The sequence below is a fragment of the Lotus japonicus genome, chromosome 3 (assembly GCF_012489685.1).
Source record: "Lotus japonicus ecotype B-129 chromosome 3, LjGifu_v1.2".
NCBI classification, from domain to species: Eukaryota; Viridiplantae; Streptophyta; class Magnoliopsida; order Fabales; family Fabaceae; genus Lotus; species Lotus japonicus.
In genome coordinates this window covers 94,553,920-94,570,952 of record NC_080043.1, presented here as the reverse complement: position 1 = coordinate 94,570,952, position 17,033 = coordinate 94,553,920, and the positions used below count along the sequence as shown (strand labels likewise).

Sequence of the window (17,033 nt, the reverse complement as noted above, 5' to 3'; positions counted from 1 at the left end):
CACCAACCTCAGTTGAATTGAATGAATGAATCAAGTCAGTTATTCGAGCAAAGTGAAATCCAATCATGAGATCGAAAATAAATAACCAATTATGAATGCAGGTTGGATTTTCATATGATTACTAGAAAGTTGAAACATTTCCACCAATTTAGGATTTTCAAAAAAAAACAAAAACAAAAACACCAATGTAGGGAGTGGCAAAACCAAAAAGAAAAAAATATCAGAAAATTCCCATTAGGTCCCATTCTCACACCCTTCTGGGCAAAAACCAAAACCAAAACACAAACGCAAACAAGCCAAAGCCATTCTCTCACAAAAATCTCATCTCTCTCACACTCTCTCTCTCTCTCTGTCAATCTCTTCATCTCTCTACCACCGTCACTCTCTCCCCCTCTCAATTCTCTCTCCGCCGCTGAATCTCCGTTCAAGATCCCCGCGGCGCCTCCGCGGGATTTTTCTAGGGTTTTCCGATCGTTCCTTCCCCTTTTCCACTGCGTCGTCGTTTTCCGATTCCGGCCACCCTGTAGCACCGACGACGAACCGGTGGTCATGCCTCCCGCGCGCCGACGCGGAGCGAACAAGGCCAAGGCGAACGGGCACTTGAGTTTGGGCGATCTCGTGCTCGCGAAGGTTAAGGGCTTCCCCGCTTGGCCTGCCAAGGTGTCACCCTCAAACCTTTCCTCCTTTCTCGAATGATATTCATGCTTGCGATGCAAATCCTGCTCATTCCGTGCCATCGTTATTTAGTTATTAGTACTGGTATTGCTTGGATTTTGAATTTCAATGGTTAATCATTGCTTTCATTTCCCTTGATTTGTGAAAATTTTCAAATGAAGGGTTTTGATTTTTAATGTGTTGTGATGTTTCTGCATTGCTATTGCTATGTAGTCACAATCTTATGTTGGTTGATTCAGGTTTTAGTTGTCAGTAGTGAGGATGCTGATTTCGTTGCTTCTTTTGTCTTCAGATAAGCAGACCTGAAGATTGGGATAAAGCCCCTGATCCCAAGAAATATTTTGTTCAATTCTTTGGCACCGAAGAAATGTAAGCCTCTCTCACCTCATTTCTCTTGTAGATATCATGTATAGCCATATTGCTACTTGAATATCTAATCTTTTTTATTGGAGAAGGTGGATTTTTGTGATTATAGTTATGGCCTTAGAAGTTTTCTATAGTTGTGTAGGTCTTCCAGCATCTATGCATATGCAAATATTAATTCTTGATTTGCTGTAGCCTCAGTAGAAAGTATGTCAGTGATGTACAAGTACCCTAGTAGGCTTTTCAGTCTAATCTGAAAGTTTTGTGATTGCATCCTTTATGCAAGGGATTTTAACATGTCATTAAGCTGTTGTCTATCTTTGAATGGGCTCTTTTTCTTGTTTTTGGTTGTTTTGTGAGGATGTCTTATGCTTTGCCCTAATACTTTCTTTGGTATTTTTTTTAAGATCTTGTTTTACTTTATCCTACAAGTTTAGTATTTCTTCCTTTTAAAAGTAGAGCTAGGGGGTTCTCGAGGATAAGTTTTATGCATTGTTGTTACCTGTCAACGATAGAAGTGATATGCAATCTGAAAATGCGTTAGAATTAGATCCTGATATACCCCCTAAGATTAAAATTTATTACTTAAGTTGACAACCATGATTAAAGTCATTGTATGTAAATTCCAGTTTAATTAAGGAAATGTTTTGTTGAACTTCATCCAAATACATAGGTAATCTGATTTGATGGTCACTCTTATGTTTTGTGCTTTGTATCCTTCATGTTTATTATTTTTCAATTGATTGATTGTCTTGCATTTTATCTTTGTAGAAAGTACAATTGTGCCTATGTTATGTTCTTTTCCTTTGCAGAGCTTTCGTTACACCTGCAGACATTCAGACATTCACCAGTGAGTCAAAAAATAAGTTATCTGCTCGTCTTCAAGGCAAAACTGTCCAGAAACACTTTGTTCAAGCTGTGAAGGAAATCTGTGCAGCTTTTGATGAGAATCAGAAACTGAAAGCTAGTGGTTTGGCAGATGACACCGATGATTCTCGTCTTGGTTCAGAGGCTCCTTCTGTTGATGGTGTAGTGGGTAACCTAAAGGATGCCGCTGATGCTGTGGTATCAAATGCAGAAAAAGATGACATCTGCATGGACAATGTTGACCCTAATTTGGAGCACTGTACACAAAGAATAGAAGAAAGTGGTAACCAAGATGAAAAACTCTCTGAATCTGGCCATCCAAATGATAGTTCTGGTTCGTTGCCTGTGATCAAAAGTAAATTACCCAATGGTTCAGAGATAATGAATAAGTCTAGCAAGTCCAGTGTTAAAGGTTCAAGTAGTGTTGATGATAATGGACATGGTGCTCTAAAAAATGGAAGCAAGACAAGAAAGGTTGTTACTGGCTCAAAGAAACAAAGTGAGGCTGCAGATGATATAAATAAAAATGGTGGATCATCTACTGGAAAAAAATTGAAGGAGGGAAATTCTACTGGTGGTGCTGATCGTTCCAGGTCTGGAGTGACATTGAAAGATGGGAAAAAAAGGAAAATTGCACCATCTGTTAAATCAGATGCTCCAGAAACTCTTAAATCAGGTTCTAATGGTAATGCTGGAGAAAAAAGTAAGAACTTGATACCTATTAAAACAAGTCCTAAGGTAAAAAAGGACTTACAGGAGTCGGAGGAAACTGATGGAAAAAGCTCTAGCATGGGAAAGAAGGTCCAATTGCTTGCAAAGCATAATGTGAGAGCAAATGAATCCTTACATGCTACCAAGAGGTTGAAGCGTGCAGATGCCAAAGATGATTCAACTTTAGGATACTTACCGAAGGATGTGAAAAGTGCTCCGCCTGGTTCTATTGCTGTTGAAGGCAAAGCATTTAAAAAAATGGAGTTAAAAAGGTCCACATCAAATTTAAAAACAGAAAAAAGCGTGCCATCAAGGGCTCAAGTTGGTGTTGTCGGGTCTGATGATTCTGTCCATGAGGTGCTACCTGAGACCAACCATCATAGCAAAGTTCAGCAAGCTATGCCTGATTCTGATTGCATTGCTTCAGATGAAAAGAAAGACCAGAGTGCTCTTAGACTAAAAGGTGATAAGAATAATGTTAAACAAGTACAGAAGAAACGTAGAGTTGTTTGCGTTTATGATGATGAGGACGATGATGAACCTAAAACTCCTGTTCATGGAGGACCTGCAAAAACTATGAAGTCACCTATTGTTTCAGAGGTCAAGAAGAGCAATGATGCACACTTAGAGAGGTCTGATGATACTCAGCTGGCCCCCAGAAAATCTAGTGAACCAGAGAATATCCGTTTGAAAGAACCATCTTCTCAATTACGTAATGACTCTTCGTCGATTAAGCAGCCTAAGAAAGACAAAGGTGATGAAGTCATTCCTGTGCACGCTCCTTGTGGTCATGATAAATTAGATCCGAAGCAGACTGTCTCTAAGATGGCAAAATTAAGCTCTGCCTCTCCAGTAAAATCACCTCAGTCACTTCCTGCAATGAAGCCCAATTTGGACCGGAATAAATCTTCCAAACCTTTGCTTAAAGGCTCCAGCAATGCTACTCAAAAGAAGGTTGATCATGCATCTTCAAAGTCTTCACACAACCTGAGCTCTTCTCAGAATCAAGTCGCAACGCATAAAAAGAAGCTTGCATCTTCATCAGAAACTTCTAAAACCACTCCCAAGACATTACCACAAGCAGTTGAAGTTCCTCCTTCAACGCTTGGTTTTAAGGAACCTGATGCTCTTCATGTTGATAGGTATATATGTTTTGGACTCTTCTTGTTTCCCTTGGAGTTATTTACTGATCCCTTTCCCTGCCTAATTTGTTTATGTTATAACAGATTGGAGGTGAGTATGGAGGAAAAGAGTATTATGTATGCCGGTTCTGGGACTCCGGAATCTGCAAGAACTATGAGGCATCTTATTGCGGTTGCCCAGGCAAAAAGGAAACAAGCTCATTCCCAATATCTTACTTTAGGCATTCACAATTTTCAAGGGGGAACTCCTAGTCCCTCCAGTGTTCAGCCTATTCTTTCAATTTCAAATAGTTTTGTACAGACAGATGTGCAGGGTGTTTACGAGCACACTGCATTGGCTTCTCCACCAACTAATGAGCATCACTCTGCCTCTCGGAATCTACTTGATGCTGATGAAATTGAGGAGAGAAGAGTTGGTTCGGCGCAACGGGGTGTAGGAGGCTCGTTGAGTGGTGGTACAGAAGCTGCTGTTGCTCGTGATGCTTTCGAAGGAATGATTGAGACTTTGTCAAGGACCAAGGAAAGTATTGGGCGTGCAACTCGTCTTGCAATTGATTGTGCCAAGTATGGCATTGCCAATGAGGTCAGCTCCATCATACTATTGCTCGTGATGCTTTAGAATTATTTTAATTTGATGGTTACTGCCCATATGGTGAACTTACTTCTTAGTTCTTATGTTCAGGTTGTTGAGGTTCTCATCCGAAAGCTGGAAAATGAAACAAGTTTTCATCGCAAAGTGGATTTGTTTTTTCTTGTTGATTCTATCACGCAGTGCTCACATAGTCATAAAGGTGGTGAACATATTGGATTATCCTTTTCTATTTTTTTTTTTTTCTCTCTTCCCTGCCCAAAATTGCAAGTTTAGGTTGTCTTTTGTTCCTGGCATTTGTAATTGATTGTGAAGGACATTTTTAGGCATTGCTGGAGCCTCCTACATCCCTACAGTTCAAGCTGCATTGCCACGTCTACTTGGTGCTGCTGCTCCCCCTGGAGCTAGTGCCCGTGAAAATCGCCGTCAATGTCTCAAGGTCAGCTCCTTTTTTTCGTTAAGAACAACAAATTTAATTGTACTAATTTAGCACAATATGACTAGGCCCCTAACACAGCGTCCAAATTATAAAAAGAAAAATAAAATGGAAGATAGAACAAATTAAAAGCTACCCAAGATAGAATATGCTTACTCTCAATCATAGTTATCGATCGCGGCAAATAGCGGCGCTATCGCGCCGTCGCGGCCCTTCCCCGCGATTCTGAATCGATCGCGTCGCGGAACGCCGTCGCGGCTGTCGCGCCGCGAATCGCGGCCAAATCGCGTTCGATCGCGTTCAATCGCGGTGCTCCAGGTTGAAGATGGGTCGGGTTCAAGGAAAATTCCCAAATTGCCCTCAAAATTGTAAAATTAGGTTAAAATTTGAGGGTACTTTTGGAATTTCGCTCTTAATAAGTGAAACGCACCGTTTCACTCGTCTTCTTCACGCGTTTCTTCTTTCTTTACGCGTTTCCTCTGCAACCTGCAACCTGCAACCTTCTTCAACGCGTTTCTCCGGCGCGACTTGCTTCCCCTCAGCCACCTTCGACCAGAAGTCCAGAACCCATGGCCGCGGCGCAATCTGACAAGCAGCGTCCAGGCTCCGGCGACCACCACCCCTGTTTACCCTTGGGCCTTTATTCTGTTCTGAGTTGCTCTGTTTTTTTCTTCTTTTCCTCTATTTTTTTTCCCTTTCTTTTAGTAATTATATGTATATATTAGTTATATAATATTATATGTGAAAAATCAAAATAGCGGTCATCCCGCTATCCGCTATCCCGCTATCCCACTTTTGGGGTCGGCCGCTACGCGCCGCGATCCGGGATTGACTACTATGCTCTCAATTACCTGGTGCCTCAATGTTTTTCTTGACAAAAGTGCAAAAGCCATCTAGCCGTATACCTGGGCATCAAAATTTCAATTAACTGCTCCCTTTCCTGAAATGTGTCTCCCAACTAACAAGGTGGTCTCCATACTTGTCCTCTGCTCCAGATCAAAGTAAATTTCTTATAATTTTTTCTAATCATCTTAGTATGACTCAGATTGCATGAGTCCACAATTTTTGGCATGCTCAGCAATCTTGGTCACATCCAAAAATATGATGTGGTGGGATGTGTTGGGTTGTTAAGTGTAGAAGCTGTGGAATCAGACGAACCCTGGGCTGATCATAACACCTTATTTAAAACAAGAGAGTGAGCTCGCCTGACTTTGAACCCAATTTTGTTTTCTGCCATCATTTCTGTTTTGTGATTCAAGCTGGGGGTGGGTTCATCTTCTATTTGTGGGAGGTTTAATCTTGTTGACAACTTGGTGCTGGCCTATGAGTGACAGCTGGTGGCTGGACTGAAAATAACGCTGGACGGGTTCGGTTGAACTTCTCTCCTTCAAATTAGGTTTAGGCTGACAACTAGGCATTGTTAGTTGATGCGTGGTTCCTTAAACCATAGTTTGCTTGGTAGAGCTGATGGCAGTAGTGTTACAAACTTTACTTTCTTATGGGGTGCTAAGTTAAACTCATGCTGTTATATATGTATAAAACTATAAATCATTTAAATTTTGTCATAACTTGAGGTATGAGCTTGTGAGTTATGCATTTTTAATTGAGTTTTGTACTTTGGTTAAATGTTAATTGTGATTTCAAGGTTTATTTTCCTTTGTTATTTAGTATGTATGTATAAATATTTGTTTGAAAATTATTTTATATTTTAAGATGTTATGACGTATTACAATAGAACATTTTACATATGTTTTTTACTCTTCAGGTCTTTATGTAAGATATCAATTTTAACTACCTGACATCCAATTCATTCTTCCACTGTAAAAGAAATATTAAGAATGGAAAGCCTGATGGAGTAGTGGATAAACTCACTTGAATGGGGTTAATATGTCTAAGCTCCTTTTTATCTTTCTGGAATGTTATATCTCTTTTGAACAAATAAGTCCAAATTCCTAAAGGAACTGGTCTGAGTTACTATAAAAAGAAACACCATTAGTGAAAGGCCATTGTAAGTTTTAGCATCCAGCAAAAGTATTAAGGGAGATGAGGGTATTATTTTCCACATTTTTATCTTCCATCTCGCTTTCTGACCCCATTAATATTGAATATAGAAGAAATTCAGCAAATTGGAGAATATCAAACAGTGAGAGTTTTCTATATTCTCCTTCAAAAATGAGAACTATTTTGTTTGCAAGCTGAATGTGGCAGACGACCTCACATTGCATTAATCCAGTTTTTATCCCCTTGATAATGCCTTTATAACAGACCACCTCTGATTTGCATCAACCCATTTTTATCCCCTTGATAATGCATTCATAACAATTCTGGGGAATATCTGATTCACTCATCAACCGATAAGGTAAACAAAATAGAGATAGTCGATCTCCTTCTCTGAGGCCTTGTTGTCCATAATGTGAGGATTTTGGCTAACCATTCGCATTTACTGAAAGCAATTGATACAATCAGAAATATACCTCCTCCATCTAACACCATGTCCTGTAATCGGTTTCCATCAAGTACTTTATCTAAGATACTCCTACTCATCAATCATAAGCTTTCTTAACATCCAGCTTGGAGACCAAACCCTCATGGCCCCTTTTTCTTGGATCATCCACTACTTGTTTATGTTGTGTGAGTGCCAATTACTTGACTTTGTCTACAATCTTTGCTTTATTATTAAGTGAATTAGGTTTTGTTTAAATAAATGGAGTTGCTTTACTTTTCATACATAAGTGTGTTATGTGGACATCAATTTTGTTTTATATTCTATATATTGGGTTGATTGCAGGTTTTGAGGCTGTGGCTAGAGAGGAAAATATTTCCTGAATCAGTTATTCGCCGATACATGGATGATATTGGAGTTTCAAATGATGATATGACAGTTAGCCTTTCTCTTAGGCGGCCTTCTCGAGCAGAGCGATCTGTTGATGACCCTATAAGAGAAATGGAAGGCATGCTTGTCGATGAATATGGAAGGTCTGATGTTTTCTTCATCAACTTTTTATATAGTGTGCTTCTCTTAAAATTCATGTTCTCTTTCATCCATTATATCTTTTTCCTTTAGAGTTGCTGGTCATTTTTGTACAATTAGTTTATCCTAATGTAAATCCTGGAGAGGTAGTAAATTATGAAGTCTGAATCATTAAATAAGGAAGAATATATGGAATCTATTACGTTTTTAATTACTGAATCACCAATTAGTTGGACAGTGGAGTACAAACATAAAGAAAATAATGTGTATTAGAGTATAAGACAGTTATGCTTTGGAAAAACTCAATGTCTGTTATGAGTCTGTTATAATTAGTTACGGTTAGTAGCTAACTCTGGTTAGCCAGCTGTCAACTCTAGTTAGTTCAGTTAGAACTATGGTTAGTCTAGATAGCTTGCTTAGCAAGCTACTCTCTCAAGTATAAATACTGAGAATCACTCTTGTAATCTTACCTTTGATTCAATGATAATTTCTATTCAGTTTTTCAGTTTCTGTTTAGGTTTTCAACAATGTGGTAAGTGCCAGGAAACTGAAAAATAAACAGTTTAAACTGAAATGGGTCAATTATTTTAGAGTTTTGTTAATAGACTTGTATATTTCGAGGATGGTTTGTTAAACTTAAATTCTGGTCATGAAATTGCAATTTAAAACAAGGATCATGAATATATGTAAATTTGAACTGATTTCACATCATGTTTAGTTTGTTAAAAAACAGGTTCTGTGCTAACTTTTGTAATATTTTTTGTGTGAATCATGCTTGAATTTCAAATAATATACGAAGTGGGCAGTAGATTTGAGATTTTGATTAAGTACAAATGTAAGATATTATCTTTAAAACTTGTTTGATCTAAAAAACTGATCATTAAAGGGTGCATTTTTTTATCTTCTAGCATTACAAAGGTTTTTCATAATCAGTGACATGCTTTACATTGAACTGGTTTTGAATATTGAAACACGGAGATGTCATTGAGAACTACATAGAAAGTAAGATTCTTATTTAATTAACATGGCCTTCATAAATCATAAGTATGTAACTTGTCGCTCTTGTTGGTGATGTATAACAGCATCACAAGTATTCACTCCTATAATTGCCTTTTAAAGAAAATGAGAGAAACAAAATAATTTATTTTATCTAAATTACTACAATATGTTGGCTTCTCTTGTTATAGTTCACTTTTGTTATTTAATAAATTAATTAATTAGAAGAAAAGAGGCATACCTTTCCAACTTATTTGCTTAATTCCACCTATTATACTCCCATCTTATATTTGATTATTATCTTTCTTATAGTTAGAATGTGTCAAAACAGTTTATTGTGAGAGAAGAATCTACAGACATTTACCCATGTGCATGGTGCCATGATGCTTTAATTTTTTGATATTGGCCTTGGTATTGAATGTTAGTTGATGAATAAGCTGGGTTAGGGTTTCATGTCACATGATGTGTGTGTGTGCCTGCCTGCTCACATATGTGTGTATATGTATTTATTTCACTTATTTGTTGTTGGTGCTGGATTGTTATTGCAGATTTTACTTGGCCGAACTTTTGATTAACTACAGAAACCTTCACTGTCTACTTGTTGTTTTCATTCTATTGCTATTCTTGTTGCTTTGAAAAGTAATTTCTGTTTCTGATTCATGTATTACTGAATGCTGTATTTCAGTAATGCTACATTTCAGCTACCTGGCTTTTTATCTTCTCACGCGTTTGAAGATGAAGATGAAGATGATTTACAAATCAATTCGTGTAAGGATACACAAGATGCATCTCCTGCAGATCCCACACTTACGCTTGGAGAATCAGAAACTTCTACTGTTACCCCAAATGATAAGCGCCACTGTATCTTGGAGGACGTGGATGGTGAGCTAGAAATGGAAGATGTTTCAGGTCACCCAAAGGATGAGAAGCCAGTATTTTTGAACAGTTTTGATGAGATAGACGTGCAAGTTCAGCGGACAGATAGGAATTTAGATCCAACTTCAAACAATTTGGAAGAGATATTAGCTACTCCGGAGGGATCTCCTCCATTGCCACTTGATTCACCTCCTCCTCCCCCACCTTTACCTTCTTCACCTCCGCCACCACCACCTCCATTATCTCCATCTCCATCTCCTCCCCCACCCCCACCACCTCCAATATTGCAGCCACCACCCCCTCCTCGACCACCTGCAGCCCCCCCAGTGCCATTAATTCCTCAATCATCTGGTTGCGCTCGGCCTACACTTCTTTCCCAGTCATTAATACCACCTCAGTCATCACATCAGTCATCCCCACAGTTAGGGTATCAGCAGAATGTACCTCATGACTTTAATGGCACAACAAGTGTAAGACAGTTTTTCTTTTAGAATCACTCGTTTCTTATGGATTTGTTTCAATTGCTGATATGCACAAATACAGTCCTCTATGCAGGGTAATCAAATAGTTCAAATGGCTGGAAGTTCTTTTTCTGGAGGCCACAACAATGCGGTTGTTAAGAATGAAATATTTCCACAGCCATCTGCTTTTGCCCCAACTCCAGGCTGCAACTCCCAGGAACCTTCTGGTTTTAATCCCTCAAGGCAATTAGAATACGGACAGAATGATGTGTATTTAAATGCTCAGGTTCCTCAGCCTAACCATCAATTTCAGCCGGGCAACCCGCCATTTTCTCAAAGACACGCACATCCTGCTCCACCTCAAAATACATCAAATCAGTACGCTTATCCAAATCATACAGTTCAGCAACATCTTCCACATTCATTCCATCCTGCCTTCCCTATACAATCCCTTCAAGATGGCCGGAGGCAATTTGTTGCTGAGGAGCAATGGAGAATGCCATCAAATGAATTCAAAACAAACAATCAACATGGTGTATGGATAGGGAGAAATCCTTCATGCCCCGGTCCCCCCTTTGTGCAAGAAGGTACATGAATCTATTTGGCATACCATTCCAAATTTTTTATTATAGTAAAATATGTTATATGCTCTGTACTGTTTATTTTGTGAGAAATGTTAGTAAAACTATCTTTCTAAAAACACTTATCTTATTGGGTGAAATGCATGTGGGATCTGTTAAATTATATGGTCTGACTAAATTACACTAACTATTTTGGTATATTGTTATTTGTAAGAGAATCCGAATGCTGTGCATAAACATTTTGTTTTCATAATGGTTATGAAGGTAATTTCCGACCACAACTTGAAAGACCACCAGTAAGCAATGTCGGTTTTCAGCGACCAATTTCAGGCAACCTACCTAGCGCTCCAATATCAGGTGACTCTTGCAGATTTTTGTAATTTCTCTGGTCTACCTTACCATCTCTGTGCTTTCTTTACTAAGAAACTACTTTTATGGATTATGGATCCAACTCTCTTTCCTCCAGGACACGGTGTTCCACAGATGTTGCCTTGTAGACCTGATATTCCTACTGTTAACTGTTGGAGACCGACTTGAGGTTACAATAGGTGATTTTTCTTTTTCTTTTTTGCTTGTATTTCATAGATTAGGTTGCATATAATAGAGTAGAATTGTTAAGATCTATTGTAAAACAGTTAGTTATTCTCTAAGAGCTATTGTAAATAGTTAGTTAGTTATTGTCTAACTAACTATTTTTTTTAGAAGATAGAACAATTGTTTTTCTGTGTAACTGAATGCTGTATAAAGCACTGTATGTTATTACTGATCATCAATTAATACATTTCAGTTTCTCTCTTGAGTACTTAATCTTTTTCTTCACTTGACATCTACAATTGTTTAATTTTGCTATATCCTTCTAAAACATTCTACGATTTAATAATGAAATGATTAAATGAAACGTATTTGAAATCAATGCATTTTGTAAGCATAAAGAAAGTGACTATACTTTTTATTTAGCAATTAGGTGTTTAGGTTAGGAGTGTAGAGTTATTCACTGTTAAATGAAATCTTATACCTCTAAAAATACTCCTGAGGCTGTGGTGTTGAAATATCTCGGATGCGCATTGAAAATTTGGCCCAGAGCAGAAGCTTTTGAGGTTGATCATCTTTATGAAAATCATCTGGGTCTGTGTTGTTAGACAGCTTTGATATACATCTATGTACGACTGGAGTAGAATGATAACTTTGATAATTATTACTGTCCATATTCTTAACTTATATATTTTTTTTCTCTTTCGAGTTAACTTTTTTAATCCAGAAAAAGAAAGAAATAAAAAGAAAAAGATGACTGCTTGACTTCGAAGTTCCATAGCACTTTTATTGGGTACATCGGATAGATAAATCACACCCTCCAGGGATTGATCCCTGGACCCCCCCCCCAGCTCTTACCACTTGAGCTATCCTTCTGGGACAGTATGTTTTGATTAAATAATGCTGAAGGTTAAAAAAAACTATTTTGGAAGAGTTCTTCACCTTTAAGAGCTTTTCTGTTCTTCGGAACAGTTTTGAGAGTAATGGATTGGAGTATTGGACTTCTCTTTCTTCCATTGGCTTTGTCATTAAGATAAGTTCGTGCACTTTCAAGGATCCAAGAAGCACATCAAATCTCTATAGCTATAAGATCCTTAGCTTTTTGAATGGTTTTGACTTGGAGTCTCCACTATTTGGGCAAAATCCTTCTGACATAGTACTTAGTTGTTAACTTGTTATAGTGCTCCCTAGTAAACTTACGCAGTTGGTCATAGTTTGGTATCTTCTAACAATTTGTTCTGTTGTCTCATGGTTGGTCATTTTGAACAGATCATACTGATGAACCAGCATACTGATATTTTTAAAATAATACTAACTTAAGATTGAAAACTTTCCATTTCATATGCAAAAGTGGTGGATAAGCAGAGTTGTTTTGTTCGCAACTACAGGAAAAACTCTTTCATGGATTTTACCTTATTCTACTTATATGCAGTATGCTTGTGTCAATTTTTGTACAGGAAATTGTATTTAAGGTTAGTTTTTTGTCTTAATATTTGACTTGTGACTACTTGTCATCTTTCAGTGTTGTTGCTGGTGGGTCAACATGCAAGGTTATATACGGTGCCTCAGTGTTAGATTCACCTGTGAAGCACATACAACTTACCTGGAAAGAAATTTTTTGAGAATTGTGGAGGCTTTTGGCAGGATTGTGTATATTGTAATTTTCCTGACAATGTATCCAAGGAACATTTGCTTCCAAGTTTAGGCCCATGTTTCTGACTTGGTTAGTTTATCTGTTTCCCACCCCCTGTAATTATCACTAAATGTCTATATAGAAATCTGTTTCAGGGATTCAGTTTTAGCTGCAATAAACTAATCATAATTTTATCATTTAGGCCTCTTTTATTTTGAAATTTATTTTCTCTTTTCTGTTGCATTTTCTGAAATAATAATTACATGTTTCAATGACTTGAGTTCCTATTTGTTATACCTTTGTCTATATATTAAGCCCCAATTCTCAAGCCCTTTGTGGTGCTAATTACTTTAACCACATTTCAATTAAAATTTGGAAGGTGTAATTGATGGAGTGATGTTAACTTCGTTTTACTTGAATTTCATGTTTCACAACTGAATGTTTTTTCCTTGTTAAAATTTAGTTATGCATTCAAACGCACCACCTTTTCTCTCTTAACTCCTGAATCCCATCTTTGGGTATGGGTACCAATGACATGTTGTAGTTGATGTGTTTACTCTTTTTTGTCTAAAAACTAGTTCCGGAATGGGATCATGTACTTTTTGCATTGTTGGGTGGTAACCCCCCCCCCCACCAACAAGCAAACAAACAACAAAACAAAAGCTTAATCCCACCAAGTGAAAAGAAATGGAATGGGGTTGTGTATACTTTCTCTTCACTGTTGTATGCAATGGATGGAATTTTACATTAGTGAACATCTGTATTTTGTAGTTGCTTAGGTTGTCTGTTTTCTTTTTGTATGTGCTTGATATTTTATCCTCTCTTGTTCTATCTTTTCGTTCTCTTTGACATTTCAAATTCATTTTCTTGAAGTGGGACCATAATTGTTGACTTGAAGTGGTTACATGATTCCTGAAATGCATTTGCCCATGAGCATTCTAAGATTGAGTGACCTGACCTATGGCCTGGTAATAAATATATGTAGAAATTTCTTGAGGTTAAATTATACATGAAGAAGAAAGGATGTGAATGATTTTCTGAAAAAGTGATAATCTCAAGAAATTCTGCAGAGGTCTCAGTGATAAAGAAGATTGCATTTTAGTTTCAATCCTTTTATCTGAATTTATAATGATTAGAGGGATTTACTAGTTTTGTATGTCATACTTCCCTGTCTTCCCAAATGCTGTTTCTAAAATATAATTACAGAAGGTACAACAGTGATGGCCATTGCATATCTCAAATATTTCTTTGTGGAAGTTGTGTGGTGTTTGAATGAAAAGAAAAAGGTCAAATGGCTTCTAAAGGGATACTTGACAGAAAAATACACTATTTATGCTTTTCTTTTATTTATAAAAGTGCATGAAAATTTCAAACCGTTACCATTGACATCCATATTTGCTATCATTATTCATTAGTGTATTGGTGTTCAGAATGTCCTTGTTGTTAAACTCTCTTTTTCCCTGTGCTAGCTTTTTTGATATTTTTCCTTTTCGTTGTTCAGGGGCACAATAGACAAGTAGTAATAGTTTATAAATTGTGGTATTTTTGACATAAAAAGAAAATGTAGCTGCTCCTTTTTCTCTAAGCATTGCTTTTCAGTTAGATTTAGAAAGTTACAGTCCCATCTCAATATTAGCATTGCATGGAGTGTGCATTATTTTAAATATTGACGGCATTAGAGGTGCTTTGTCAACATTCTTAATCCACTTATTGGGTACGAGTACATGTAATGATTAGTTGTCTGTTAAATGTTCTACATGCTGAAGATGAATTCTGAATGACTGACAATTTCAGGTTTTGGCAGAAAAAAAGAAGTTGGTGATCACTTTCTCATGTGAATGGTAACTGAACAAACAATAAGGTCAAACTTCATCACATACAATGACTGCTGATCACTTGAGGTAAATATTGTCCCAGAATTTCAGAGAAGAGAATGCTTTAGTTATGTATTTTTTACTGACTTCAATTACTATGCGAGGGCATCTATAGTTGTAAACTTGGTTCTCATGGATGTTTTGAGGCCTCTAGTAAAAATTTTGTGATAACATTAATTGTACATTACAATATCTAGGTTGTTTTCTTCCATGCTGTAAAAGTCTTTGAATTTCTCTGAATTCTTACAAAGAAAGTTGATATAGGAAAATTGTCAACTAGCTGCATAAATCTTCTCTGGCTATTGCATTTCTGTCTGTCCAAATTTGGGATGTGATTGTACATTCAAGAATTATGAGGATCTGCCTGCTAAGGTATTATCTCTCGTATAAGAATCATTGCAAAGCTAGTGTCTGAGGAGAGGTTCATTAAGTTCATAGAACTCAGTTTTTTTACTACACTAAGAAAAGTTTGAGAATGGGATAGCGTAGATATTGTACATGAAATGATTGATCCTTGTAGAGCTGAGGCGGAAGGAGAAATAGGTCGAGACAGGCAACACTGATGACAATCACAATCTTCAGATAGTTACTAAATTCATGAAGCCCTCATCTTGTCCAAGTTCTGAGGCTTTTACGTGTGTGCCTCACTGAAGTTTTCCATATATGTCTTTACATTTGAAACATCTGATTGGTCAATTTCCAGGTCACCCCTTGTCCTCAATTTTGTTCACCTCAACTGATTTCAATTGATGGGTTCAGTGGCACACACTTATACTAGATATTTGAGTAAATTTACTGAGATTTGATATTTCTAACTAGAAGTTTGGATTATGTGTGTATCTTTCATATATATTAGAATACTACCAATGAAGGAAAAGAATTGAGCTTGTGCCGCATTTTGGATTGTCAAGCAAATATGCTATTGGTAAACCAACCAGCATAATGTGCTCAAACCTTCGTAGAAGTTATAACTTCTGACACTGAATTGATTACTACTTTGAAACTAGGCATAATTTTGTCTTTGTTTTATAGTGCTTTTTTTTTAATCCGTTTTGGATGTAAGGTGTTGCAAAAGTAATCCTATTTTTCCAATGTTCCATGAGACGATAACACTTTCTTCTTCATATTTTTGTGGGTCCCCTGTATCTATCATTGACTTCATCGGGAGTTCATTCCTTTTACTTGGTTGGAATCGATTCTGATACACTGGAGTTCTTTAATATTTCTTCTTTTGGAGTATAATTAAAATCTACACTGCCTACCTAATATTTTGTTTCTGTTGTGAGTAATTTACGTTAAACATTTATTTTTCTTATTACTAATTCGTCCAAATTGAAGTATTACCAAATTGTATCTGTGAAGTAGTTGAGACATAATCGTACAATCCTGCGAAGTAGATTTTCACACATAATTTTCTGGAGTTGCTGTTTTTTAAAGTTCAATTATATAATTAACTATGTAGTTTTTTGTTAATTTAAAACTATTTTCATTGTTAATTATTTGGAAGCAGTTTCCTTATATAGGGAGGATTAAATTTCATTCTAGTTCGCGGAAGCAATATTCACCTGGATGCATATAAAATTGCACTTTTGGCAGACATATATATCTTGTGTTTTTCTTGCCAAAATTAAAATGAATTGGTTATTTTACCTATGATAGGTAAGTTCGTTAAAAAAAATGAACATATTTAGGCAGTCGGGTAAGTGTATGTATGCGCATAATCTGTTAATTATATTTATAATAAGATTTCATCTTATTTCTTATTCTAGCGAAGTAAATTTAGTCAATAATATTTAACAATTGATTTTATGATTATGTTGTCCAAGGTTAACCTGTGGCTATTATTTGGAAAACCTATAGATAAAGTGTTAAACTTAACATCTCCACACAGGATAGTCTCAAAGGCACTGCATAAATTAGGGAGGGTCAAAGAACAAGTGGGGCAGAGCTTCCACTTCCAAGATTTATTCACGGTAAAAATATGTATACTTAAATTAATTTTTGAATGCTACCAGGTGCATGTCTTTTTGGTATTCATTGTATCAAGTGTTAATGATTCATGTATGTATTAACATTTTTTAATTATTATGCAGTTAACATAGGTCTTAGTTGCTTTTAACATGAGTCTTATTTTTTTATAACATTAAATTACATTAAAAAATTCTCAAAATTAATGTCACTCTAGTACTGTTTGTTTTGCATAATTAACCCATAGCTATGAATTTTTGTTGCGCATGTTGTGCAATGTTTTGATAATTTATTTATTTAATATCCTGCTTTGAGAATATTTCGTATCATTACAGCAATCATGTAATTACCAACAAGTT

General features: G+C 36.6%; 1 protein-coding gene across 1 annotated transcript; it reads left to right on the top strand.

The window, feature by feature from the left end:
- Positions 1–244: 244 nt before the first annotated feature.
- LOC130747682 (ENHANCER OF AG-4 protein 2) lies at positions 245–12,922 on the top strand. Its single transcript, XM_057600689.1, has 12 exons — positions 245–660; positions 968–1,044; positions 1,851–3,758; positions 3,843–4,341; positions 4,441–4,549; positions 4,674–4,786; positions 7,572–7,759; positions 9,436–10,096; positions 10,170–10,674; positions 10,933–11,025; positions 11,135–11,216; positions 12,722–12,922. Exons 1-11 carry the CDS (start codon positions 550–552, stop codon positions 11,203–11,205), a joined length of 4,335 nt encoding a protein of 1,444 aa, XP_057456672.1. The 5' UTR covers positions 245–549; the 3' UTR covers positions 11,206–11,216; positions 12,722–12,922.
- The last annotated feature ends 4,111 nt before the right edge of the window (positions 12,923–17,033 follow it).

Bases quoted from the DNA above. Each gene is read 5' to 3' on its own strand.
- LOC130747682 (XM_057600689.1), top strand. From the start codon at position 550: ATGCCTCCCGCGCGCCGACGCGGAGCGAACAAGGCCAAGGCGAACGGG. The intron at 7,760-9,435 runs GTCTGATGTTTT...GCTGTATTTCAG, and splicing joins CTTGTCGATGAATATGGAAG to TAATGCTACATTTCAGCTAC. The intron at 10,675-10,932 runs GTACATGAATCT...ATGGTTATGAAG, and splicing joins TCCCCCCTTTGTGCAAGAAG to GTAATTTCCGACCACAACTT.